The 25,968-nt window shown below is 37.5% G+C and overlaps 2 protein-coding genes and 1 long non-coding RNA gene across 11 annotated transcripts in view; 2 read left to right on the top strand and 1 right to left on the bottom strand.

Moving 5' to 3' along the window:
• The first annotated feature begins 20 nt into the window (after positions 1 to 20).
• SGO2 (shugoshin 2) lies at positions 21 to 15,480 on the top strand. Of its 4 annotated transcripts, XR_011324376.1 has the most exons (9): positions 5,316 to 5,454; positions 6,087 to 6,262; positions 6,676 to 6,753; positions 7,512 to 7,594; positions 7,990 to 8,225; positions 8,737 to 10,758; positions 10,866 to 10,891; positions 14,055 to 14,202; positions 15,057 to 15,480. XR_011324376.1 is itself a non-coding variant. In XM_069781757.1 (8 exons), exons 2-8 carry the CDS (start codon positions 6,098 to 6,100, stop codon positions 15,160 to 15,162), a joined length of 2,838 nt encoding a protein of 945 aa, XP_069637858.1. In that variant the 5' UTR covers positions 21 to 2,962; positions 6,087 to 6,097; the 3' UTR covers positions 15,163 to 15,480. The 4 variants fall into 4 exon arrangements, 3 of the variants coding, with proteins under 3 accessions (XP_069637858.1, XP_069637859.1, XP_069637857.1); XM_069781757.1 differs by lacking the exons at positions 5,316 to 5,454; positions 10,866 to 10,891 and adding an exon at positions 21 to 2,962; XM_069781756.1 differs by lacking the exon at positions 10,866 to 10,891.
• LOC138685128 (uncharacterized) lies at positions 5,225 to 19,226 on the bottom strand. 3 transcript variants are annotated; one of them, XR_011324383.1, is made up of 6 exons: positions 19,101 to 19,226; positions 16,468 to 16,535; positions 10,519 to 10,651; positions 8,369 to 8,427; positions 6,448 to 6,502; positions 5,225 to 5,364 (listed from the first exon to the last, which is right to left on the bottom strand). It is a non-coding gene; the product is annotated as an uncharacterized lncRNA (long non-coding RNA). The 3 variants fall into 3 exon arrangements; XR_011324384.1 differs by lacking the exons at positions 16,468 to 16,535; positions 19,101 to 19,226 and adding an exon at positions 16,225 to 16,435; XR_011324385.1 differs by lacking the exons at positions 16,468 to 16,535; positions 19,101 to 19,226 and adding an exon at positions 15,840 to 16,209.
• Positions 19,227 to 19,237: 11 nt separating this feature from the next.
• Positions 19,238 to 25,968, top strand: part of AOX1 (aldehyde oxidase 1) — a 46,862-nt gene continuing 40,131 nt past the window's right edge. For 3 of the 4 annotated variants that reach the window (XM_069781754.1, XM_069781755.1, XM_069781753.1), the window contains exons 1-5: positions 19,238 to 19,379; positions 20,487 to 20,544; positions 23,655 to 23,760; positions 24,960 to 25,068; positions 25,622 to 25,748. In XM_069781754.1, coding sequence (XP_069637855.1) covers positions 19,320 to 19,379; positions 20,487 to 20,544; positions 23,655 to 23,760; positions 24,960 to 25,068; positions 25,622 to 25,748 — 460 coding nt within the window. In that variant the 5' untranslated portion in view covers positions 19,238 to 19,319. The remainder of the gene's footprint in view (positions 19,380 to 20,486; positions 20,545 to 23,654; positions 23,761 to 24,959; positions 25,069 to 25,621; positions 25,749 to 25,968) is intronic. The other variant, XM_009914685.2, reaches the window with a different exon arrangement.

Raw genomic sequence — 25,968 nt, 5'->3', positions numbered from 1 at the left:
TGGTACGTGCTCCAAGTCTGGTTTGGCTAAAATGAGGGGTAAAGGCAGAAAAAATTAGCCTCAGGTGAGCCGGTGTTTTCTGGCCTACTTTGACGTGACTGCCTGTCCCTTTGAGCAGACCAACTCACTAGTTTATGTGCCAGCAGCAGTCTATTTAGTTTTAGCTAATATATATGAATGCAGGCATCAGAGCTTTTAATCTGCTTTTCCTGTGAAATATTGGGGGGGGGGGGGGGAGCCTGGATGCATTTTTTGGCGCAAACTATTAAAGCATTAAAATAGCATGTATGAATGCAGGCAAGGTGCTTTACCCTCATAAAGCCATTTCACAAAGACTTGCAGAAGCAGTGTCCTATTAAAAGGAATTGCTTATGTCTGACGTATAGATGCTCACCAAAATGCATGCATAAACAATGGAAAGGTGAAAAAATTAGATTCTCATTATGCTTCTGTCTCAGTGTCATTATGAAAAATCTCCATACATAAGAGAAATGGTTCTAAGATGCAGATGTATTTTTTAAAAAAAGTTTGAATGTCTAGTTCACACTTTTGTAAGCAAATGAAGAATTTCTTTTTTGCTGTAACATACAGTAAGAACCTATCCCTATGGATGCAACTGCCAAATAACTAGTAGTTGTGTGCAAAAGTTAACAGGGCCAAAATCGAGGTTTATGCAAACTTTCTCAAGTTATAAGCTGATTATTTGTTTAGAAAATATAGTAAGAGAACTAAATCCCAAATATTAACTATATTTTAATTGCTAGCTGAAGTCCAGTAAAAATCCAGTTATTTAACTGTACATGTCATATGTAAGAAATGTGCCTATATTGTATTTAAATAGTTTCTCTGTATTTACCTTAGCAAATTAGCTCAGTTATATCTACAATTCCTATTGATTTTCATCTTGTATCATCCTGGGCTTTTACTTGCCATTGCCCTTTGGAGGTGTTTTGTTACCATATTTAAGATATTTAAAACTGCAAGTTCACTTGCTATAAAGGGTCAAATCAAAGGAGGTGTAACAAATAATGACAGAGCAGCCACAGTTCCAACTGCATAGCTTGCTGTCTCCTGGTCTGTTACTACATTTTGGTTTTGAAAATACCTAAATATTCATAGGCTACTGTGTTTTCAGTTACTATTTAGGACCATAGACTTGTAATTCAGACTTCCCTTCAGTGAAGTGAAGGATATTAAAGGAAAGAGCCACCTGGGTCATGTTGCATCTGGTGCTAGTAGGGAGATAATAAATTCCTTCGAAACTGTGTAACTTTGAGTGATCACTTACTATTTAGAACTTGCTTCTTTTTATCTTAATGCCGATTTCCATTAGAATGGCAGTTAAAGCTACAGTAAATACTTCAAATGTTTCATTTTCCTTAGCAACTAAGCATGCGACAGTTGCAGCAGAGAGAGGAAATGGCATGCCAAGCACCATGGCTCTCGCGTGCTCTCTGAACGGTTCTTGGCTAAGAATGTACCCAGAAGCCAGGTCTTTAATGCTTAATATCGAATTAATTAAATAAGCACACAAGTTACAACATGCCACTGAATGCAATACAGACTGATAATTCATGGATGTTGTACTTCCTATAAAATAAGTAAAAAATAAGTATAATATTTTTGTGGAATAATGGTGTCTGGTTTAACTGTATCTTTAGTAAGGATATAACATGTGTTGTCCCTTACTCACTGGGCATAGTTCATACATAGCAATTGCAACTTAAATGTGGCCACCCTTGTCAAATGTTACAATATGCTGTAAGTTATAACTTCCAGTCTTTCTTGCTCTAAAACATTCACTTAATGAAGTTGCAGCTTTCCATGCTTGTTTTCTCCTTTAAGCTGGCTTGGTTTTGCCTCAAAATTCTGAACAAGGTTCCTTATGTATTTCTGCATTGGGAGACCAAAACAACATATGTGGTTTCAGTGCAAAAACAATGCCGTAGGTAAGTTTTGGACCTCAGACTTAACCATTTGAAATACTGTTACTGTTAAAGCTTAGTACAGCATGTACCTGGTATAGAAGCATGCAGCATAATCAGCCTACACAAGCAAGCTGCCTTTTGAGCTGCATGTTCTTGGGAAATGAACACAAGGACTTTTTTGTTTTTCGCTAGTTTCCAAAGGAACGCAGGCTTACACGCTCATCCTCTGTATATTTGTGTTTCAATTTACTAATTTCAGTCAAATTTGACAAGGGGGAAGAGGCATTAAGAAATGAAATTTCATTAAGCTTGTGCAGGAAAGGGTGTGAGTAGAGGAAAATGTGTTCTTAATGCTGTAATTTCAGGAAAAACTATAGCATGAGCTCAAGTCTTGTTGGACATCAGAGAATCCACAGAGGGAGAAGCTGTTCTACGTGATCTACCTACCAGAAGTGCTTAAATCATAGCTCACGCTTTACTAGACCCTACGGGATTAATTCCTCAACAAAGATTTTTCTCAGAGATGTATTTGCAGGTATCTAGTAAGATACAAATTCAGTACAACACTTCCCACATGGTTAGGGCTTTTACAACAGATCTGTCTTTGTCTGTTTGTCTTTCCTTCACTCCCTCTCATTTCTATTAAGTTTAAAGACCAGTCATAGGATCCCAAATGTCCAAAAAACAGAATTCTGCTCTTAATCTATATTTAAGATATATAGGCTGTGAAACTTGGCAGTGCTTTAAGCTTTTCCCCACTTTGAACGGCTGGTAATTAACTGGAGATTTTTACATGTGAAATATTACAGTGTGGGAGTTCCTCAGTGGAGCGTAAAGGAAAGTATGACCACAGGTGGAAACGCAGTACTTGATGTTTTGTTTTACATTTATTGCTCGCAGTAGTGACATAAACATTAAATGGAAGCAAATTGGTGATTGCCCCGTCAGGACTTGGGACTGTTGTAAAACTGGAGGAAATGAAAACTCATGATTGAATCTGGAGGAAAACACTGTCTTCTGGAAAGGGTAAGGAGGTAAGTTTTATTTGGTTGGTTTTCTATTTTTAAGTTATGTAAGGTTATTTGCTCTTTTATTTGGCCAGAGTTTTACAGTGGCTGTAGTCACTTTCAAGCTGCCTTGTAAGGGGAAATGTACCAAAGGTATATAAGGTGTGTTGAATCAAATCTGTATTTTAAGGGGACTCAGCTTCAGGGCCACACTGAGAAACTGTGCCAGATATCACACACAAATTAAGAAAAGGTAGAAAAGAGAGACTCTCCAATGCTGTTTGCAGCAGATTATGAAAATAATAAGTTCATAAAGATACATTTTCAAATAATGCCACTGATAATTATTGTGTGATTCCTTTGATTTACTTTATAGCATATTGTAATGTTAGCACACGGAAAGGTAAGATTTTAATGATTACTGCGTTATGGAACCTAATGCTGTTTTTTATTTCAACCTTCCACCTCTCTGTAAATCTCCAAATAAATTAAAACATTAACTCTCTTAAGATTTTCACAAAAGTGTTAACTATAAATTTACTGATTCCTGGATCAAATTTAGCCCACCTAACTAATGGTAGGACTGGGCACACATAGCCAGTGAAAGAGAATGTATGTGAAGGGAGTGTTAAAGAGCAAGGGCTTTTGGGCTCAGAACAGATTTTGGGGAAAAGCATTTTATTAGACTAAAATACTTCCTTGCAATTCCCAGTCCTAATATTACCTGAACCAAACTAAAAGTGAGCTTGCTCAAATTCTAATGTTGGAGACTCCTACCCTTACAAGTCACTAAGTATGCAGGCAGCATGCCTACTTGCTTATAATCTATTGGGTTTTAAGTTTATTGTTGTTTTCATAACTGTCTTGATGACTGTCTATTCATTGTTTGTCATTTCATCTATTACTAATAGCTAAAGGTCAGCCAGAAAGAAATTTAACTTTCCACTGAGAATGAATTACATGGATTTCTCCTTTTAACCTAAAGGAACTCTTTGAACTGAAAGCCAAATACCTCAAACTCTTCCTAAAAATCTCCGACAGCACAGAGGAATATCTGCAGTTCCCTACAACCTTCCTCACAGTGTACTGAGATTGATGCTAAGTGTTTATGCAATGAATATTTGTTTTTTTAATGTAATGTTAGCATTATTAATGGTTAGTATTTAAAATGGTTTTGCAAAGACACGTAGGTGAAAAGTTACACGCATCCCACTGCTTCTTTTTAAAAGACCCGGGAATGTCACTAAAGAACTGGAAGCGTGGATTAAGGGTTAATGATTTATGCATATCTCATTTCTGAAAAGAAACGTCTGTGACCACATGTAAGAGTACATGTGAACTAGTTTAACAGGGGTGATTTTGCATGCACATGACAAAACTGCTACAGTGCCTTTCCTGCTTTATCAACAAAGCATCAAAAAAGATGGACGTAGGTTCAGGTGCAAATCCGGCTGTAGATACAGAGCGGGTTTGTATCCAACCGTTACAGCCTGGCTATGCACTTTACCTCTGAATTACGAAGCACAGAGTGTTACTGATTCTCTGGGAAGTCTGCCGTCTTTTCTTGCTCTCGTGTATCGTTTTATTCAGATGCCGTCCATTGACGTAATTCTAAGTAACTCTTCCTACAGTACAGACGGCGGGCGCGGCTCCGTTGGCAGGTTTGAGGCCGCGCGCTCTCCCTCTCGCCTGCCGCCCCGCCCGCCCCCGGGCCCGCTGCCCCGCCCCGCCTCGGCCTGCCGTGGGGGTGGGGGCGCGCGGGCGGCTCGGCCCAACGGCTGCCTCCCGAGGGCCGTTGGCGCCCGCGCAGCCGGGGGCGGCCGCGGGGGCGAGGCGGGAGCAGGCGCGCGCGGCCGGGCTCTCGCCTGTGAGGACGGGAGAGACCGGCGGGCGGCGGGAGCCGCCTTCTCGAAGCGGTTTGCTGGCCCACCGCTCCCTGTTCTCCCTGGGCTTTTGTGGGCTGGTCTCCCTCGCTGTTTATTTGAATTTACAGCATTTGTAATGCAGTTTGTGTAAATGCCTCCATTGAAAAATTTGTCCTGACAAAGCAAAAGCTGGTCTGGTCATATTGTGAAGTGATAGAACCTTGGGGTTTTTTCCCTTCTACTTGGATAGATTACTTGAGGACAAGATCAAAAATCTGTGATCCTTTTAGTCTTCATGTTTATTAGGTAAATATTTTGCCACTCTATGATAACGTGACGAAAGTCTGAAGGAACAATTCATTAACCTGCTTGAATTAATTGAACAAAGGCAATTTTCTCAACTTCAGAGATAACAAATCCTGATAAGGGGCAATGAAACTTAGTTTTAAAAAGAGTGGGAAAGACCCTGTGTTACTTGGGCGTTCCTCGTGGCAACGTACAGGTTCCTTTTGACGATGGATAAACAAGAAACTGCTAAATCATCTACCATTTTCACCTCGGATGCTGTTAAAGGACATAAGAAGAGGGATGGAACATTACAAGCTGCAAAACGGAATGTTTCCTTAGCATCTAAAATCAAAACTAAATTAATAAGTAAGTCCTGTTAAAATAAAACTGAAGACATTTACTGTACTTAGAATGTATGACTTCAAAAGGAATAGTAATTGTATTTAATGTGATTTGCTGAATTGCTGCCTGTTAAAAAAAAAAAAAATCATCTTGGTAATACGCAGTGTCACTGGGGAGAAGAAAAAAATTTAAGTTCCTAAAACATTCTGTAACAGATATGAGTAGGCAGGTTTTCATTAGGACAATAGAAGGTATGTTTGTAATTTGAAGATTTTTTCTTCCTGTTGTCAAAACTCACATTTATGCTCAAAATATTTGAACTCTTTAAGCTGTAAAATGTATATTTTATTATTGTAATTTGGAAACATGTTTATGCCTGTGAAACTATCCATTTTTAAATGCTTTCTTCTTAAAATAACCTTATTCCAAAAAATTCAGACTAGAGTAGAATCCGTGCATGAAATAAACTTGAACATGAAGTTGACAGAGAAGTTATCAGAATGACAGCCAACAGAAACAGTTTTATATTAGAAAGTGTTAGGCTTTGCTATTGTTCTACCAAAACCTACAGATAAAAATGTTGCTATATAGTGATAGTTCATGCAGAGGGCCTGGAATTGAAGCTATTGAAAATAATATTATCTTGTCTCCTTTAGATAACTCATCTATGTTTAAAGTATCTTTAAAACAAAATAATAAAGCATTAGCTGTGGCTTTGAGTGTGGAGAAAGAAAATTCTCGGAAGCTAAAGAATGAGAAGATTTTTCTTCAGAAGGAAGTAGAAAAGCTGCAGCTTCATAATACCCTGCTTCGCCAAAAACTAAACTGTTTGGTATGCTGCAAATAATATCATTTAAACTGAGATCAGCTAAACCAAGCTTTTTTCTTTTTTGGAAACTTAATATTGCTTATTAAAATGCTGGTTTAAATTATACATCTCAGATTTGTGAAGTTATATCATCTGATAGCGTACTATTCATGTTTGATTTTTCTTTCATAGGATTTTTTTGTACTTACTATTTTGTCCATCAGTGTAGATGTCTTTCCATAGCTATTTTTGTGTCAGCTTCATCTTTATATTTAAAGGTATTGAGATGGTATTAAAAATCAGTTTGTGCTTAACTGAGTGTAAAACAAACAAACAAACAAAAATTACAACATAGATTCACCTTTTTATCTTGTCTTTTCTTAAGCCAGAAGCCACTTAAAATATATTTTTTAAATTACTTTTTCTTTTACATGCAGAATAAAACTCTTATGGAAATAGAAGCATTTTTGAGTTATAACCTCCTAACTGCAATAGAAATAAGCAGTCTTTCTAAGGTAAGACATTTTTTGAACTATTACTATATTGAACTATTACTATATTGAACTGTTTTTCCAGGATAATATTTTCAAAGCATCTAAATGAGTGCAATGTTGAAATCATATATGCATTTTAAAACATTTACCCAAATTACTTAAAACTGGGGATGAAAACCTAGCCTAGTGAAATCAATTAAATTTTGCTGTCACTTGCACTAAAAGTTTAGGATTTAATCTTGTTTACAAGGTATCTAAAAGTTAAATGTCAGTTAGCTGTGACAAAGTCGTGGTTAAAAAAAAAAAGCATAGTACTTCAGTATATGCTATTCTTCACCAATGAGCGAGCTACTTGCCTGCCTTGCTTAGTGCTGCAATAAATATCTTGCATGTGGAAACTTTACGAGAAAACATAGTCCATGTTAGTCCTTGTGTCATGGCAAAATTACAGTTAATTTAAAAAAAAATATTATTTTTGTTGTCTGTTCTAAACAGTTGCATAGTGTTGCTCTGTGCATCTATATATATAATGCACTTTGCATTACATTTAAAAAGTCTATACATTGGTTTGGGATGCAAGTAGGTTACAGATTTTGATAAGTTTTGCTACAAATATTTTTCTTTAAAATTATTGTGTGTGTTTGAATATCATCTAGCTTTCATCAGTACTTCTATTTTTTCCCATTCATTGTTTTTTTTTTCCTGTGGATATTTCCAATACTTAAAACATAAGAGGATATTCAACTGTTTCTACTTCCCTACTGTTCTTATTTTGAAAGAATTTTCAGAGTTCTCTTCCTCTGTCAGCTGGTCCAAGTAGCCCTACTGATGACCAGTTCAAGAGTGCATGTCAGTCTGCTCGGTAAGTGTTTATATTAAATGCGGACATTGATAAGTGTCTGGATTTTTTTTACAACTAATCTTTGTATATTGTCCTAGACATTTTTGAGGTAATGAGAAACAATTTCCTGTCTAATTCAGAAATTACCTATTTGCAACTTGGGGAGGGGGGGGGGGGGGGGGAGACGTAGACAAAACTTGTGTTTGAATAACCTGCTGCTTTCTTCATGGGAACTCACCAGCAAAAAGCAGGATTCTCTATCATAAAAAATACATTTGCCCCTAAGATAGAACCAGATTTCATACCTGAGTTCATGATTTCTGTTTTTATACATTATTAAGGGAATGTTTTAAACAATGGATTGTTATGGCATAAAATGTAATAAAAATCTGCACAGTAAAACTTCCTCTTTTCAGATCTGTAGAACTGCCGGTGAAGCTTCCTTTAATTGCAACAGCTAATGGAAACCAGCAAGATAGGCCTTCTGTGTGTGAAATACCAAATTCTTACAAGGGTATTGCTAGTCTGTCAAAGGAAATGCATGCAGATCAAGTCAAGTGTGCATTATCATTGCCTTCTGGTACAAATAGTCAAAAGCTAATGGAAACAGACCCAGTGGAAACACCTGTTGAGAAAAAAATATTTTTAAAAGGTATGATGTATTCCTGTGCGGGTGACTTATTTTTCAGAGCTATCTGAGAATTAGTATTTAATAATTCATTACTTGATGTGCGATACAGAAGGTATAGTAAGATTCCAAAACTGTGATAAACTAATAAAAAATAGAATGCTCACCCATAAGTATAGATGTCCTGACAATCACTTGTAGAATAATGTTTATTGAAAAAACACAGCTGAAATGTAACAAAATTAATGTGAACAGAATAAAACTTTGATAAGATAACCAAATAATAACTGAAGTAGTTATAGAAGAATACATTTTTATCCCCAATTTCAAAAGTCCAACTTTGGTAAAATATGAAATTAGTTCTAGTTAACTAAATTTTTAAGGACCAACCACAGAATGTGTGTATTCAGTAAAAAAAAAAAATAAAAAAAATGCAGTTTGTAATTTTCCATGCTGCTGGTCCAACCTTCAGTAATAACTGATAACTATACTATATTCTTTTTTCCCCAAGCTGCTGAAATTTTTCTCTTTGCAGAAAATCAGTTGTGCCCAGAACTAACTTGCAGTAGTGCCTTCCTGACTCATGTCAAAAATACACAATCTTTAAGACAGTCTGAGGAGCTTACAAAACAATATAATGATAATTTGTTGCCATTCTGTGGAAATGTGACTGAAAGAAAGAAACGTGCAGCACTTCGTAAGTCAAAAACTCAACCTACTATAAAGGATTTTGATAAAACATGTAGCTCAAATCTGCCTCATCATGGTATCAAAAGTGGCAGCAACACCAATGACATGAATTTGCAGGAAAGTTCAAGTGACTTGCCTCACATTATTCCTTCACCTCTTAAATTTAGCAATGAAAATAAGATAGATTTTAAGAAGCTGCTTTTTACTGACAAGATTACACCTGAAGAAACTCTTTATGATGCTGATATGGAGTTGACTGCCAGTGATGCAGGTGAACTGCTCACAGTTACAATGAAAGATAAAGATAAATTACACCAAAATAAAAATAGTAATGCCAATTCTGATAAAATTTTAGCAAATTTCAGAAAAGTAAGATATTCTAAGAAGGATAAAGAGAAAATTAAAAGCAAGACTGAAATCAGTTCAAATTTGTATGCAGAAGAAGGGCACACTAGGGCTGACAATACTGAAGTTTCAAAAACTACTGACTCACAACCTCAGCTATTCCAAAGTCAGATGGAACAGCTACCTACAGGAAGTTCTGTAGGGAAACAGAGTTTGCTAAATACCAGCAAATATTATCAAGCACAATATTGTCCAAGTAAAGCTAAAGATACTAGGAGGACATACCAGGTTAACTTAACGAGTCCAGGAAAACAGGAGACAAATACAGAAACTTTCTTAGAAAAGTTTGAAGACATGGCAGGCAAAATACAAAAAGCAGACTTAAACTCCTCTATTAACAAGACCCCACCAGAAGTTGATAATGCTGAAAATTTACCATTCCAAGATAACACTTCTAATGTATTGCCTTTACAGTGGGACTTTCTGCATACAAATGAGAAACACAGCAGACCAAAACCAAACAGGAAAACCTTTCAAAACCCTTCTAAAATGAACATAGCAAAATACTGTAGAGAGGAAAATGGGCAGTATGGAGAATATCTTTCAAAAAAGTCTCAAACAGAGATACACCAACATGACAGCAAGAGAAAACAAGACCAGAGGAATATTATAATGAGAAAATACAACAAAAAAAGTAGTTACAGACACAGTGGAGAAACTGAAAGTGACAGCATTCGTAAAATTACTCAGAAAGTACACCAAAAAAGTAGCAATTTCTCACCAGGCACATTAAAATGTACATTGGCAAAGGCTAGCCGGAAAGCATATATAATACCAAAAGAAAATCTTACACAGTTCTCACTTAGTAAAAATGAAGAATTAAGAAATAAGGATGCATTGCATGCAGAGGCTATTTGTGGAAATAAAATAACTGAAACTCAGCAAATGCGAGTAGCTTTAGTTACTCAGAGTGGTGTAGCTATGAATACACCACAAGCTAAAGAACAAGTTGAGGATGATGCTAATACATTAAAGAAAGCAGATTCATCATCAGTGGCACATAAAAACCCTCACATTAGTAACTCCCCTGATAATCAGGTAAAGCAGAAACAGAGGTTTGGTTCTGATAGTACTGAGACCAGACCAGAAAAAAGTTATTTCAGGCACATTGATCAGGGGAGGCAGAATATTTTGGATGACCAGAAAGTCCCTCATGAGATAGATTCCTTTATGAGCAAGTTAAACCCTATGGTTCAAAAATCAGAATTTTTAAAATTCTTACCTGTCGAATGTTCTAAGAATATGCCATTCAATGTAGATAGCTTTCTCCAGGAAGGTCTTTCCAATGTGGAGCTCCCAGCTTTTGATAACCACAATGCTTCCATGAACTTCTCTATACTGAAAAACTCTGAAATCTGTGGGGAAAATGCTCATAATAAAGCACTGGATACTGGAAAAGCAGAAGAAAAACCAGATCATATTTCTAAAGAGGCTTACAAAAAGACTCTGACACCTTGCCATGGTAAGTGTATGGGTGAGAAAAAAAAATGGCATTTTGAATTAGGAAATGCCTGAAATAGTGGTAAGGTATCTTCTCTTAACACCATCCTAGTCTTATTGCTTGCTTAGAGTGGATAAAACAGGAGTGGAAAAAGGTAAGACTGAAAATCACTAAAATTATTCATATTCTATATGATATTTCAGTCACAATATCTTTAAGTGTGGTAACTAATATCCTTGTTACTTTTTAATATATTCCAAGATGACATTTAGTTGGGCAGCTGTAAGTCGTCTACATTCTTGAGGAGCAATTATAGTTGGAGCATGTATTCATTTTTCAAAGAACGTGATGGAATTCAGAAAGTTGGGAATAGAAAAGATACAATAGCTTGGGCTTTTATACAAGGGAAATAAGAGTGTGAACTACACTGTTCCCTTCATAAATGGACAACATAGCTGGACTTAAAGATTTTGTTTGTATGTGTTTAGAAACACTGCAATTCAACAGCAATTCTGAGGTCTAAAAAAAAGTACTTTGAGCAGGTTTCCTCTAGTCTACCTGTAAGCAAACTTTCACATGACAACCTCTTTTTTAAGTAAGATACATTAAGTTAAGACAATAATCAAACTTCAGTGTAGTCTGGAAGATAGGTTTAGATTTTTCTGTCATACAATGAAATTACTGTAAGGGAGCTAAAGGAATATGTGACTATCATGTCTATGCTAGAGTTTAAATATGCTTTAAAATGTAGCTTTGAAGTTTTGTAGCATGAGTGGTCTATTTTGTAAACATATTTATTCTCACCAAGTTTACTTCATTGTCTCTGAGAATGTCCCAACACCTAGACAGTTTCCTAGCTCAAATTAATAGTTTGAATCCCAAACTATCAAGCACATACCGCCTTGTCTTCATTTAAATGCTAGGACACAATGGCAAAAAAAAAATCTCCTATTTTACAGCACCACAGAATAGGAATACTGGCAGAATTAGACCGTCATATTAGTCCTGGTAATTTGCAGTTGCATCTTCTCATCTTTGATTCCTTCTTTGGAAGGTAGAAAAAGGATCTAATAATTTTATTAGCTTTAATGATAAATTAGTAAACCCTTGTGATCAGCAGTATCAAAGACTACTGACATTAAAAGCAAGCTAATTATTTGATCTTCACCCATTTAAGCATAGTTCAAAAACCAGTTCATTTTTCATCCTACATCCAAATTGGTGTCTTGAATTAAAAGAAAGCAAGGAAATGCCATCCTTTCTGATGATGCCAGCTCTTCTGATCACTACCTTGAGCTGTACTTAGAAATATAACTTGAAAGTCTCCTGTAATGAAAGTCTCTATGTAGTTGCATCTGTGTGAACATAAATATTAACACTGAAAGCATCCAGCTTTCCTAGATAATGCAAACTCATAGATGTCTCAAAACTCTTACTTCTTAAAAAGAAGCTGACCTGATCTCTAACCTTAAGCTTTAGGAAAGCTCAGAATAACAGTTTACTTGCACTTTAGAACAAATCAAGATTGATTTGCGAGGCAGCCAAACTTTGGAGGTTTTTCATGATTGGAAAGCCCTCTCATTTAAACCAAATGAGCATTGCTCTTCCTTAATGAACTCCTTGAAAAGACAATGTTTTTCTTTTGCCTTCATAAATCAGGAGGAACTTGCTGCAAGCAGCCCAAAGTCACCATAATGTCTCTCATAATTAGAAGTAGAGTTAGCAGAAATCCAATGAAGAAGCTCTGACTTTGACTCTGCTTAACACATTTCAGAGGACTATTGATGAAATGATCAGTCTTACCCACTGAGATATTTCACTTGATCTCAGCACAGAGTTCTACTACGGGGCAATAGTAATTCATAGAATCACAGAATCATAGAATCATTTAGGTTGGAAAAGACCTCTAAGATTGTCAAGTCCAACCATCAACAATGTCCACTAAAACATGTCCTGAAGTGCCTTGTCTACGTGCTTTTTGAATACCTCCAGGGATGGTGACTCAACCACTTCCCTGGGCAGACTGTTCCAATACCTGACAACCCTTTCAGTAAAGAAATTTTTCCTAATATCCAATCTAAACCTCCCCTGCTGTAACTTGAGGACAGTACCATCAGCTTGACCATCAGTTAAGAGTGTGTATGCTAGACTGTACAAGGCATTCAGATGCCATAATAAAGAAAGAAAACCTTCACTTTTTGGACAGGTAAGAAAATATACAGTGATATAATTTATTAGTCTCAAGAGAAGCGCAACAAAAACCTCATCATTTATCCCATATGTGTATGAATTTCCTCTATGAGATCAATAGCATCCATTTGCTGCCACAGAGGATTTAAGGTAAAGCGTTCAAACTCAAGAAATGAAGACAGGAGAGTTTCAAATTCAGTTCCTTTGGAAAACTACATTCCAAACATTCTCATCTGGATGCAGTAAATCTAAAACTTGATGTGTATCAGTGAGGAATGTACACTCTTGGAAGAACTTTTAAGAAATACAGATGAAGAGTATTTCTTTCATCTTGGATTGCTGTCTGCATTAAATCTTAGTGCTTTTCAGAGAGACTATGATCTATAAATGGTTTAGAATTTTTTGAAATGTTGGCTAAGTAATAACTTCAGTATTTCTCCCAGGTTATCAAAATATTTGTCTCCAAATTAAATATTGATTGTTTAGTCTGGTGTTCCGAATTGGTCTTAAAGGATTACAGAAAGCTGACACAAATAGTACATCTACCAAGGCTGGTTACTTTTTTATGGAGTATTCCTCTTGGACATGTTCAGTGGTTCAAACTACGAGGCATTGTAAATAGTTTGGTAGTACACAGTTTTGAAGATAAGGAGGCTCACTTAATCACCTTGCTGTGCTCATTTTATGCATGTATGCTCAAAGAGCAAGGGTAAAGTTGGAAAATGCAGTACTAGAGAACTCTTGTTCTTGTACAGGTTGAATCTTCAGATTATACAGCATGCCCTGCCCCTGCATTCAACGTTATGAGCTGTGTGCAGTTTTACTTTTTTAAATGCAATAACTCCTGGGAATCTTAAGCAGCTAGCTGCAAATTACAGTGCTTATAGGGCTTTCTTAAAATGTCCCAAGAGCCATGGCAGACCTCAGACAGCTCCAAATTTGTGTAGGTTGAAAGCTGCTGTAGTGTCATTTTCTTTGCTCATCTATCCCCCCCCTTTTTTTTAGCATCTTTAGAGTAGGAGCAGTAGCCAAAGTACCTGAATTAAGAAATACTAATTAAAAATAAGTATGAATTGAAAGATTCAGAAAATATTTAAAAGGGGGCATTTAAACTACTGTATTCACAGGGAGTATGGCTTTACAAGATCTGACAAATACTAGTATACGATCCCACACTTCCTTACCTAAATCCTCCAAAACCTTAGAAGAAAACTCAGCAGCACCATCTAGACGAGGAATAACCACTATTTGCTACAAAGAACCCAATCTAAACAGGTAGGTATATGTAAATTAGGGTTTTTGTTTGGTTTTTTTGAGTACATAACTATCCCCACTAAAGATTTGCTATTAAAACCCCCAAATAAGAAGTTGCACTCTCTCTTTTGCAAAGATACTTCAGTATTGATATAAAACGTTTCCTGTTAGTGTGGCAGGATTTCCAAGTGCCACTTCAATTTCTCATTGAAGCAATGAGACTGAGGAGAAATAGGAGCTAAAAGGAATGGAGGAAGTGTCTTTTCACTTTACCGTTGGCTTTTCAGAAATATTTATGCCAGATAGCTTGTAAAAGAACTGCAAAGGAATTAGAGTTACATTTTTCTTTTACTAATTTAATAGGATGCTAAAATGCTGTAATGTTGTGATATTTACACATTCTCCTCTTTTACCCCACAATGATAAGGTTCTGTATTTCTGGAGGGAGACAGTAACTAGTAACAGAAAAAAGTGTGGATCTCACTCAAGATTTTAGATTACTGTTTCCTATTTATATTTTATTTTCAAGTGTACTGTCCTGAATGGATGCTGTTAAGCTTTTGGTTTAAGTAATTTTTGAGTTTTGTCTTATAGGAATAAGTTATGATTACTCACATATTAATATGGTAAACTAAAAAAAACCACATTAAAAGACTACTATTTTTAGCATTATTTTGGAAAATAGTAGTTATCTATGCCTTGCTATTTCAGACATATTTATTTTCCATAAATTTAATTTCTTTCATGTATCAAGCTTTCATTGAGAGTATTTACCATTTGGGATTGTTACTATAATTACATCATTATTATAATTATAGTTACATAGGTGCTTCGTGATATTCATACATGATGTCTTTTATTTCTTTTGTTTACAGCAAATTAAGGCGTGGGGATCAGTTTACAGATACACAATTTCTGGATTCCCCAGTCTATAAAGTAAAAAATAAAAGAAGTTTTAAAAGTAAATCAAAATTTATTTGAAGAAGACAAGAGAACTGCCTTGATGAACAATACTTCTAAAATGGGTACAATTTAAAAAAAAAAAAAAGTTTAGCAGTATAGAGTGCTTATTGTTCTTTGATTAGTAAAGGTCTTCCAAAGTGGAATTTCCTGGAAAGGAGCCCCTATACAAAGGACACAGGATACTTTACTGAGGACGGCAAATACAGGTTAGGCTCCACTCGTGTTTTGCATTTCTGGTCAGTAATTTATAATCTGTTTAAAGGGTTTGCAGCACTTCTTAATTTGTAGGAAAAGTGTACATTTTAACAAGAATTAAAAATAAATCACTTTTGGGAATTTTAATGTGAGTTGTTCATATTTACCATGAGTAGAACCATTTCTCAGTGCTGGCTGGAACAGACACAAGCATCCCAAATTTTAATAAATCCACTGAAACAGATGGAGACAGTATTTTTTTTTTTTTTTTGATAGCTGACTTTTGGATTTGACAGAATCATACTGAAATTTGAATGAGGAAGTCTCACTTTGAGGAATAACAGAGAGAATTCTAGTGTCCAGAGTATGCGCCAGAGGCAGCCAGAAAGAAAATAGCATTGCAATAGAAATTCAGTAGTAAATAGGATCCAGACAAATCAACACCTTGAGTTTCCAATTGAGAGAGTGTTAGTGTGACAACTAATACAACCACATCATACCATTCAGCTATCGGGTTTTGTTCTGCTTCCCCTCTGGATTCTCATGAATCACTTCTGCATTCCATAATCCACTGTCAGCTGACAGAGAGTTTTCTGGTATTATCTGAATCGTAGATGCTGCCAGCTGCAGGCTATAGTTCACAGCCCACACAACTTTTACAGATTACATCGGATAAGTTCAGGTTCATTTTGCAACCAAGATAGCCGTAGCTCATTTTTAATGAGATACAAATAAGTTAACTTCTTTAGGTTATAGAAGGTGGTTCTTCACACAGTATGCAGTTACACTGAGGAATTCCTTACTACAGGAGTGGATGTTATTAGTTTACAAGGGCTTAAAAATTGATCAGACAAATTAATGGAAGAAAAATCTCTGAGGAATTACCAGAAACACTATTTCTGGCACAGAATGTCCCTGAATTGCAAACTGTTGAAGTCTGGAAGAGTATTCTGAAGAAGCCTTACTATGCATTTGACCAATCTGTATACTTTTTCCAAGGGCATTCACTGTTGAAACTTTCAGAGACCAGTTTTTTGGGTAGCTAGACCTTTGGTCTGATACGGTACTGATACTCTTGAATTTATAACATATTCTTAAAAATACCAAACCAAACTGTATGCTTTGTACTTCATTGTAGCTTCCATTGTAACCTGGGATGTTGATGGAGAAGATAGTCCTGGAAACTGTTTCTACACCTGTTAAAGACAAGAAGGTGATTGGGAGTAGTCAGCATTGATTTACAAAGGGGAAATCATGCTCTTTTAACCTGATAGCCTTCTACAATGAGACAACTAGCTTGGTGGGTGAGGGGAGAGCAGTAGATGTTGTTTGTCTCAACTTTAGTAAGGCTTTTGACATTATCTCTGATAACATCCCACAGACAAGCTGATGAAGTATGTGTTAGTTAAATGCACAGTGAGGTGGACTGAAAACTGGCTGAACTGCCAGTCCCCACAGGGTTGCGATCAGCAGCATACTGTCCAGTTGGAGGCAAAACCCTAGAGCTCCCTAGGGTTTTATACTGGGGGCTGTACTGCATCTTCATTAACAACTTATATGATGAGACAGAGTGCAGCCTACACAAATTTGGAGTTGATACAGAACTGGGAGGAGTGGCTGAAACACTGGATGGTTATGCTGCTATTCAGAGGGACCTGGACAGTCTGGAGAAATGGGCCAAGAGCAATCTCATGAAATTCATCAAGGGGAACCTACGTTGTTCTCCTGTAAGTTGCCTGAATTTCAGCTGCATATTTTGACAGAAAAACGAGTCGTACACATTGAAATGGACTCCTGGATATAGCTTTCAGGTGTGTCCATTCTACATGTAAGTCTTGAACTACAACCATAAACAGTAAGAGGCAAAAAAGCATTATTTACAAATATTTAACTAATACCACAACTGCTTTCTGTTGTTTTTTTATGACAGTCTGTAGCCCCAAGGCAGCTTTCCCAGGATCCTGTAGAACATTCCATATATGAATTTGGAGTTAAGTATGCCACTAGTGAGGTAGTTTACATAGGGGACCTTTATCCCCTAAACAGAGAGCTTGTCTGTCTGTGGTCACCAGTTCCAGAGACCATGCAAAGGTTGTAAATGTACAGCAATAAGGATGAGATGTTTTCATATAGAACCTCACAGGAAAAAAAAGTATTCCATCTGTATGAAAATTCTTCCAATATGAAACTGACCTCATCACCCAGGCAATGTGATCTGTATTGCAAAACAGAGCTGTCAAAATGATTATCTGAGAAGTTTCAGCAAACAGCCTTTTTCTTTCTGAAACATGCTGTGTACGGCATTACATTAGCATGACTGTTACAAAGAGGTGCAGAAATGGTTGGGAAGATAGATTCTATACTGATTCAATATTATTTAAAAAGGAATTACACATATAATATTTTTATACCTTTTTTCTTCCATATTTTACCAAGTTTGTAATTAATTGGGATTTTTTTAAATTGAAATGTTCTTGCTAGCTTTCACTGTTTTATCAACATCACCAGCTGTGTCATTAGAAGTGCAACAGAAGTATCTGTTACAACTTGTGTTCCCTGTGCTGGCACTGCAGCAGCAAAACAGTGGTTTTTTGAGTGGTTGTTTCTCTCTATTGCCTGAAAGCTAGAAACAGAATCCCCTGCTTCATTTACTCAGAAAAAACTAATCTTTTTGGAGATGGTCTTAATTATTTTTTCAGTGAAGGTCCTGTTGTTCCACACAGCCTCAGGTATTACCAGCTAGACTGCTATGGTGTTCCAAATAAAAGCATGCAATTTTCAATAAAAGTATAAGGCCTAGGGCTTTATGCCTTAGCTTCTTCCATTCCTTTTCGTGTAGATATCTTTCAAAGTAACAAAGGATAAAGAAAATGACCTGAAGATGTGCAGAAGTTATTTTAAGTAACTCTGAAATCATATTATTGTTGCTACTGCCTTTCTTTCCTTGCTTTCTCCATCCCTACTGGTTTTGTTGCTCAAATTGATGTTCTATATACAGGGAAAATTGACTTTGTTGTTTTCTAGGATGCAGTTCTTTTAATTGTTCTGCAAAATGGTTGCTTACTTTAGGTACTGCACAAATAATGTTACATTGCCTGTTGAATCTTCACTAAATGTGCTGGTTTTACCAGATTAGTTGATATATTAGAAGCTCTTGCCAGGAAAAAGTTGTAAAAACAGCTGGTGACATTTGAGATAAAAATTAATCTGTAGCTGTCACAGGGATTAAGATTATTTTGCTAAGGATAAGGTACTTTGAACTTTTTATAGCTTCAAAGTTGCTTTTTTTCATGTTTATTCAATCTGTATTTATTTTTTTTTTACATTTAGTATTTTAGTTTACCACTCATAGAGATTTCGATTGTTTTAAAATTTGTAGGAAAATTGATCCTATATATTTAGATTAAACAGGAAGAGGAAAATATTTATGATTCTGTAAACCCTTGCTTGCCCAAGTACCCCTTACAAATGGTTATATACCTGGAAGTTACTGCCGATCATTTTGCGAGTGCCCATTCATGCAAAGTTCCCGCTGGGCTCACGATCACTACCTTGCTGGATTTTATCACAGTTTAAAATTACCTTTGGAGCTTTTATCGTCAGAACGCAACAACAGTTCGCGTTGCTACTGTTGCCACTGTGCTCTGGAGGAAGGCGTACGTCCTTTGAGAAAGCGTGAGGCACGTCTTCGTGTTTGAAGGTACCTTAAAAGGATCCCGTAAAAAAATCGCGGTTAGCTCTGAATGTTAAGAACGACTGACCTGTAGCTGTCGGGGCTCCGCCGCGCAGCTCCCGGCGGCGGGGCGCGGTGCTCGGCACCGCCGGACGCGGCTGCCTCCGCGGGCTCCCACGCGCTCCCCGCCCGCCGCCGCCGCGTCCGCCCCGCTGCGGCGCTGCCCCGCCCCCGCCCGCTAAGGGCTCTCCAGCTGCGGCGGCTGCCGGGGATTTCCGGCAGCTGCTGGTTACGGGGCTGGAGTACAATGTCTCTGCAAGGGGCGGCGGGGACTGAGGAGCTGATTTTCTATGTGAATGGGAGGAAGGTAAGTGTTGCCCGGGAAGAGTGTGGAGAAAGGGGGGGCTCCTGTTCCAGAAGTAACCGCGAAGGCTGTTTGGTTTCCTTTCTTCCTCATGGGAGTGTAACCGAATCCTCACACGAGCCTTCAGATGCGTTCCTTCCCATCTCCTCTGTGCTGCGTAAGAAGCCAATCAGCCTCCAAGTGTTACTTTAGTTAGCTAACACTTTTCTGCGTACAGCAAGTGCTGTTGGAAGGGGAGAAGCAGCAGAAGAGGACAAACATGATTACAACATCCCAGTTTAGTTAGCTGTGCTGCGTTTGGGGAGAAAAAAACCACATCAAAGTGAAGCGGACTTTCAGCTGGGTATCAAATCTGGCTGGTGAGCAACTCGTGCTTCATTTGTATGTGCCTGGCTTCTCATCTTTGATGGTATCAGAGAGGAGGTATCAGATGGCATCAGATCTTCAGAGGCAAAACAGAAATTCAGCAAGACTCAGGTGCCAAAATATGGACTACTGGCCAACATAAAGATAGTATTGCAAGAACAAAATTAAACTGGTTGATTCAATGCAACTGGAAGGAACTAGCTGATTCTAAGCAACAGAATAAGAAATACTGTAATTGATCAAGAATGTAGGTATTTCTGTTGCTCCCCGCTGTCAGTCCATTACAGCAAGGGAAAGTTTATATAAATAAAGCTAGAAGAAAACTGGTTCCTGCTGATAGCCTTACAGGCTTTCTCTAGTATTCATTCCAGTAGGTTACAGTGCCAGGGAGACTCTAAAATCTGCAAATCATTAATTCTTTATGCTATGCTGCCTCTGTTGTAGCAAAGTTCTGCTGTGTTTTTATTTCTAGCGTGGCTGACAATAAATACCTTTTCACTGAGCAGCAGTTATTTTTAGTAGTTGCAAGGTGCCCTGGGACTTCTTTCCTGGAAACCTATCTGTGTGAGAGGGAATTTCCAGAAGGAGCCCAAACTGCTCTGTGGTCTTTGGCAATTAGTGTAGCTCTATGAGAGGGAACCAGAGAAGGATTCTCTTCTGGCTTTGTGGGAATGTAGTCTCTGCCCTGAATTTTGAAAAGACTTAGTTTTTCAGTTAAACCTTGTTTTTCGTTTCTTACTGCAGATAGTAGAGAAAAATGCTGATCCTGAACAAATGCTGTTGTCTTATCTGCGAAAGAGACGTATCCTTTTCTTGTTTGTTCCCTTAGGTCACTCATTTGAAAGCCTTATTTGAGCAAAATTCTCATAAATCATAATTAAAAGGTGATTTACCTGGTTAAGGAAGTTGTGACTCCCTTAAGATAAAACAACCATAATAAATGATGTGTCTTTCTTAAGCCAAATACTCTTCTGTGAGCTGCTGTATTTTTAGCCTAGTTTCCTATGCCATGTATGTATGTATGTATGTATCCGTGTTCCTCCCCTCTCCCCCCATAAAGAACCTAAGAACCTTTTGGCCAGTATACATAAAGCTTGACAGAATAGGAGTCTCCAAGTTTTGTACAAGTCTCTCTCCCAGGAAAGGGGAGATCTTGTGATGAGACCCTGAGTCAGCTGGAATTTTGAGGTAATCTATGTTTTCTTATGATAAGAACTCCAAACAGATCTCTAAACTCAAAACCCAGGTTTAATAGTAAGTAAATATGAACAAGTATGTTTCTAAAACAAAAAAATTAAGTTAGTTAGACAAGACAGAGGTTAAGAGAGCTAGAACTCTCACGCTGCCAGTTTTGTCTTTGCAGACAAGGTTCTTTCCTCCTGTCTTGGTTTCAGTCCACAGCTCAGTGGCTTTCTGGGTTGCTACAAATTGTGCAGTGCTTGCTCTGATCTTTTGCTCTCTTTCTCTTCACCATTTCAGACACTTGACCGTGTGTCTGCTCTCAACTGTTCTTAGAAGGTTTCCAAAATCTGCTGCGCCACAAGCTTATTCCCAGTGTTTACTGAAGCTGTTGCATAATATTCTGAACACGTGTGTAGGGACTCCCAGCTGGGAGCAGGAAGCAGATGTGGAGAAGAGCAGAATCTCCCTTTTTGCAGCTTCCTACACTGTCTCACAAAACATACCCCCAGAGGGCAAGTGATGTACTGCATACTATAGAATTCACACGGGAGAGTTTACATTTGTGTCAGAGAAAAACTTAAGTCGAAACATGTTTATTACTGGTCAGTCATAAAGGGGAGTCTGGAGCAGAATAGGTTGCTGTAGTTATGGTGGTCATGAAATTATTCTTCAGTAATTTGAACAACTTCAGACTCTTATCGGGTTAGAAAAAGTAGAATCATAGAATCATTTAGGTTGGAAGAGACCCTTAAGATCGAGTCCAACCATTAACCTGACACTGCCAAGTCCACCACGAAACCATGTCCCCAAGTGCCACATCTACATGTCTTTTAAACACATGCAGGGATGGTGACTCAACCCCTGGGCAGCCTGTTCCAGTGCTTGATAACACTTTCAGTGAAGAAATTTTTCCTAATAACCAATCCAAACCTCCCCTTGCATGACTTGAGGCCATTTCCTCTTGTCCTATCACTTGCTACTTGGGAGAAGAGACCAAGACCCACCAAGTAGCTCACTACCAGCCCTACCACAAGAGTTGTACTTCATTGTTAAAGTGCATTGGTGAGTGAGGTAATCTAATTCTGTATTGCCTTGTTCTGACACCTTGAAAAATCATTTAATCTTTCTGTATCATTGTACCCTGCTTATAAAATGAAGATGGGATTAACTTTTTTTCAGGAGCTAGTTGGTTTCACTGCACAGTTTAAATGTCAACCTGTAGTATTCCTGCCCTCTGTTGCTTAGATATGTATGGTGGTGTGCTATTCCCCGAGATGTACCTGCCCAGCTGTGTCTGAGACTACTTTGTTAGCCAGTTACAGGAACTGATCCTTTTCACAGCAAGCCTCCACATATAGTTGAGTTAACATAGCTGGGGGACAGCTAACTTTGGTAAAGAGACAAAAAATAATGTCAGGGAACAAAAATACAGGACAGAAATATCTTAAGCTGATGCTGCTAAACTCTTTATAATATGAAATGGTTGCCTGAGTGAGCGTGAGGAACTGTAGCATCTTCCAGTAATGTGTTTTATAATTGCAAGGTGCGGTATAATACCTCTCTGAGCATCCTGTCATCCTTTTTTTGAGGCTAAATGCCATAGAATTGGCACATTAGACCACTTTTTGTAACTGGAAGCCCCATTGTAAATTAACAAGTAAATAGTGCATGAAGGGAAGAAACTGTATCTTAAAATGTATTTGCTTTATCTGACAGGATAGTATGTCTGTGAAAGGGCTCTCAGTAAAGCACTTTAGAGTGGAAAAAGTGGTAGAGCTTAATTAGATAAGACCTTAAAGCATCTCAAAGCTTTACTGCAAGTGAAGAATGCTAACCCTCACATTGACAAACATTTTTTTCTTTTGATGATGTGGTGTGAAAAGAAGACGGCCTGTATACCTTCCATCATTCCCAGCTCCTGGTAGGCAGTTCTCTTCCTGCATCTTGTGCCAGCTGTGGAGTTCCTCAGACCTCTCTGTGTACTAATTACACTCATTAGGCCAGCAGAAAACTAATCCAGGAAAAACAGAGACTTTCAGTTGGATTAGGGAGTCAGTCGCTAGTTAGTCAGCTCATCATTAGGTCATGGAAGGGATTGGTAAGAAAAAGACTTGATGCAAGAGGTCTTGGGTTTTGGAGCAGGTAACATTGGGAAGAGGGGGAAGAAATGGGGAGTAAGACATCTTCCTTTTGGTGGCTGTAGAACATTAAATTAGCTGTTTGTCAATTCACAGCTTCAGATTGGTCACTGTTCCAGATTCATAGAAATGACCACTTCTCTCATAAGTGTGATCTTTCAGATGAGGTGCAAGGTTAATATCTGGACTATAAATGGGCCTTCTGGGAAAAACTGAGATATTAATTTTAGTGTTCCACTGGAACTTCAGATATGTAGCTATTTTGCCCATTACACGTTTCTTCCTTTCATATTTTCACTTGGAAAACTATTTTTCACTTCCTCTTTCTGTCCCAACTTACTCCTCTTCCAAAAGAAGGTCAGAATCAAGCTTTCTGTTTTCTTGGGAATAGGATTTTGATCATGTCATTCCTTAGGTTCAATCTTATTTTCACTGAAAATTTTAATCCAACATAGAAAGGAGTCTGATACATATGCTGTCTTACCAAACTGATTCTGTGTTCCTTAGCAGTTTAGGAAAAAAGGTGTCCTCAAGCATTTGAGCAGAATAAAGACCAAAATGAAACCTGATATTTTTTTTTCCCTAATAACAGTATTTTTAGTCCGTCTTACAGGAACTAAGTATGGCTGTGGAGGAGGTGGTTGTGGTGCCTGCACAGTGATGATATCAACTTATGAGCCAGCTTCGAAGAAGATACGGTATTCTTAACAGAAAATTTTGAAAAACACATAGAATTTTACGACTGTAGATACCATTTCTAGATATGAAACTGTAAAAACAAAGTTGTAAAATCTGTACTTAATAGTAAAAGAATCCAAAGGAAGGATCACTTTAATCCAAAAGAGAACACTGTAAAAAAATAGTGTTAATTCAGCTATGTAGTAAATTTGCTGAAATACCATGCTCAAATGCTTAATTTGCTCATATATGCTGACAGCTCCTTTGAGGAGTTTTCTCTTTAGGAGGCATACATTTAATACCCTTTGTATTAACCACTGGAATATGGTGCCTACCTGCAGCTCTGTCATATGACTGATGGGAAGATAGCGCAGGCAGAAGTTTGAGTCTTACCATCCCTTTAATACTGAAGTCCCTCCCTACACCCCACCCACAAAAAGGAGGACATTGAAACTCAAAACCTGAGTTTCATCAAGCTAAAAACTGGAATAAATTACTTTTAAATTGAGAAAACCCTAGTCAAATTGTTAAATGGTAACATGTCATTGTCAACTGAATATTTTTTTTAGGTGGGGAAAAGGTCAAAATGTCCCAGTTGTTCCTTTTGACAATTGCATTACATTGGAATGAAATGCAAATGAAAATGCTTAAAGTTATTGTAAGAGTTGAAATTAAAACAGTCAGAATGACACTTGAAAAGAAACATTTCAACTATAGTAAAACAAAATATTTTATTGCTAATGATGAAAAGCTTTGAAGAATTTTCATTTTGGTATGTTGTTCCTATTTAGAATGATATTTATTTTACATGAGAATTTCTTCTGGGTCAGAAATTTGATTATAAATTTGCAGCAGCAATTCTTTACTTCCTTCAAACAACTACACCAACCCTCCCTTCCCCATCTTCCTCCTCCAAAATATGCTTGACAGGTTCCTTGTGGGCACGAGAGATAAGAGGTCAATTGGAAAAGACTAAAGTATCAAGGAAGATATGAATTCTACAGAACTGTCTTCATAGATACTTTTTTTTTTACTGGGGACAAGAGACACAGCTAATAAGTGATCCCTTCCTTAAAGCTTATTCTCTTCTCATTCCAAATGTTGATAGTGACTGTTTTGTAAATATAAGCTATGTCTTGATTGACAGCTAAATAATATTCATGCATCTTTATTATAATAAAATAATATTCATGTTCTTTTTCTCCTTTATGTTCCAAAGACATTATTCAGCAAATGCATGTTTGCTTCCCATTTGCTCTTTGTATGGTGCAGCAGTGACCACAGTAGAAGGTGTTGGAAGTACAAAAACCAGGGTTCATCCAGTTCAGGTGAGAGTACAGTATCACTGTGTAAGAGGATTACTCATTTCTTCCTTTGTATAGACTGGCTTGAGTGGCAGTGCTTTTAGGACATGGGAATTCCATATGATGATTATTCTCCCTGCTAAATGATAACAGAAGACAACACAAGTTTCTGATGGTTGGTTGATCAAGGCTGTTGAGATATGGCTCAAGATGGATCTTGCTTTAATACTAACAGCCTGATCAAATAGTTGATATGTAAGAATTGTTGGAGTGGATCAGGCTTGTGCTCTATTTGGGCTAATGGCGCATCTTGAACAATACCCCTTTAGCTGATGTTCTAGTATAAAGGCAAAAAAGACAGAAGTCCACTGAAGGTTAATTAGCTTCCTTAGTAAGATGTGGCCGGGCATCACACCCAAAATAATTATTCTTATTTGACATTGCTTAAATTGTTTTGCTTAAAAAGTCTGATTTACTATGAATACAACATTTGGTATGGTGTCTCCTGTTTAAGAGAGAGTTCATTAGAATGGTGACGTACACTGGAAGGAGTGCTATTTGTGGTGTTTCTTTTCAGGAAAGGCTTGCCAAGTGCCATGGTTCCCAGTGTGGTTTCTGCACCCCTGGAATGGTGATGTCCATATACACTTTGCTAAGAAACCACCCAGAACCAACATCAGAGCAGATGATTGCAGCTCTGGCTGGTAAATATTGTCACTTTTTCGTTTGTAGGTATGTCCTTGAACCATTTTCTTCAGGTATTTGTGTATGTGAGTGCATGTCTGTGTGAGTACACGTGTATGCGTGTATGTATGTACTCTATACAAATTGTGCTTCCCAGCAGAGTTGCTACTGCATACAGACCTTGTATTCTCTGTCATTCTTTTCTCCTGGAAAATGAAGCATGCAGCTGTGGATTTTTTC

The sequence above is a fragment of the Haliaeetus albicilla genome, chromosome 4 (genome assembly GCF_947461875.1).
Source record: "Haliaeetus albicilla chromosome 4, bHalAlb1.1, whole genome shotgun sequence".
NCBI classification, from domain to species: domain Eukaryota; kingdom Metazoa; phylum Chordata; class Aves; order Accipitriformes; family Accipitridae; genus Haliaeetus; species Haliaeetus albicilla.
This window is presented reverse-complemented; position numbering and strand designations above follow the sequence as displayed.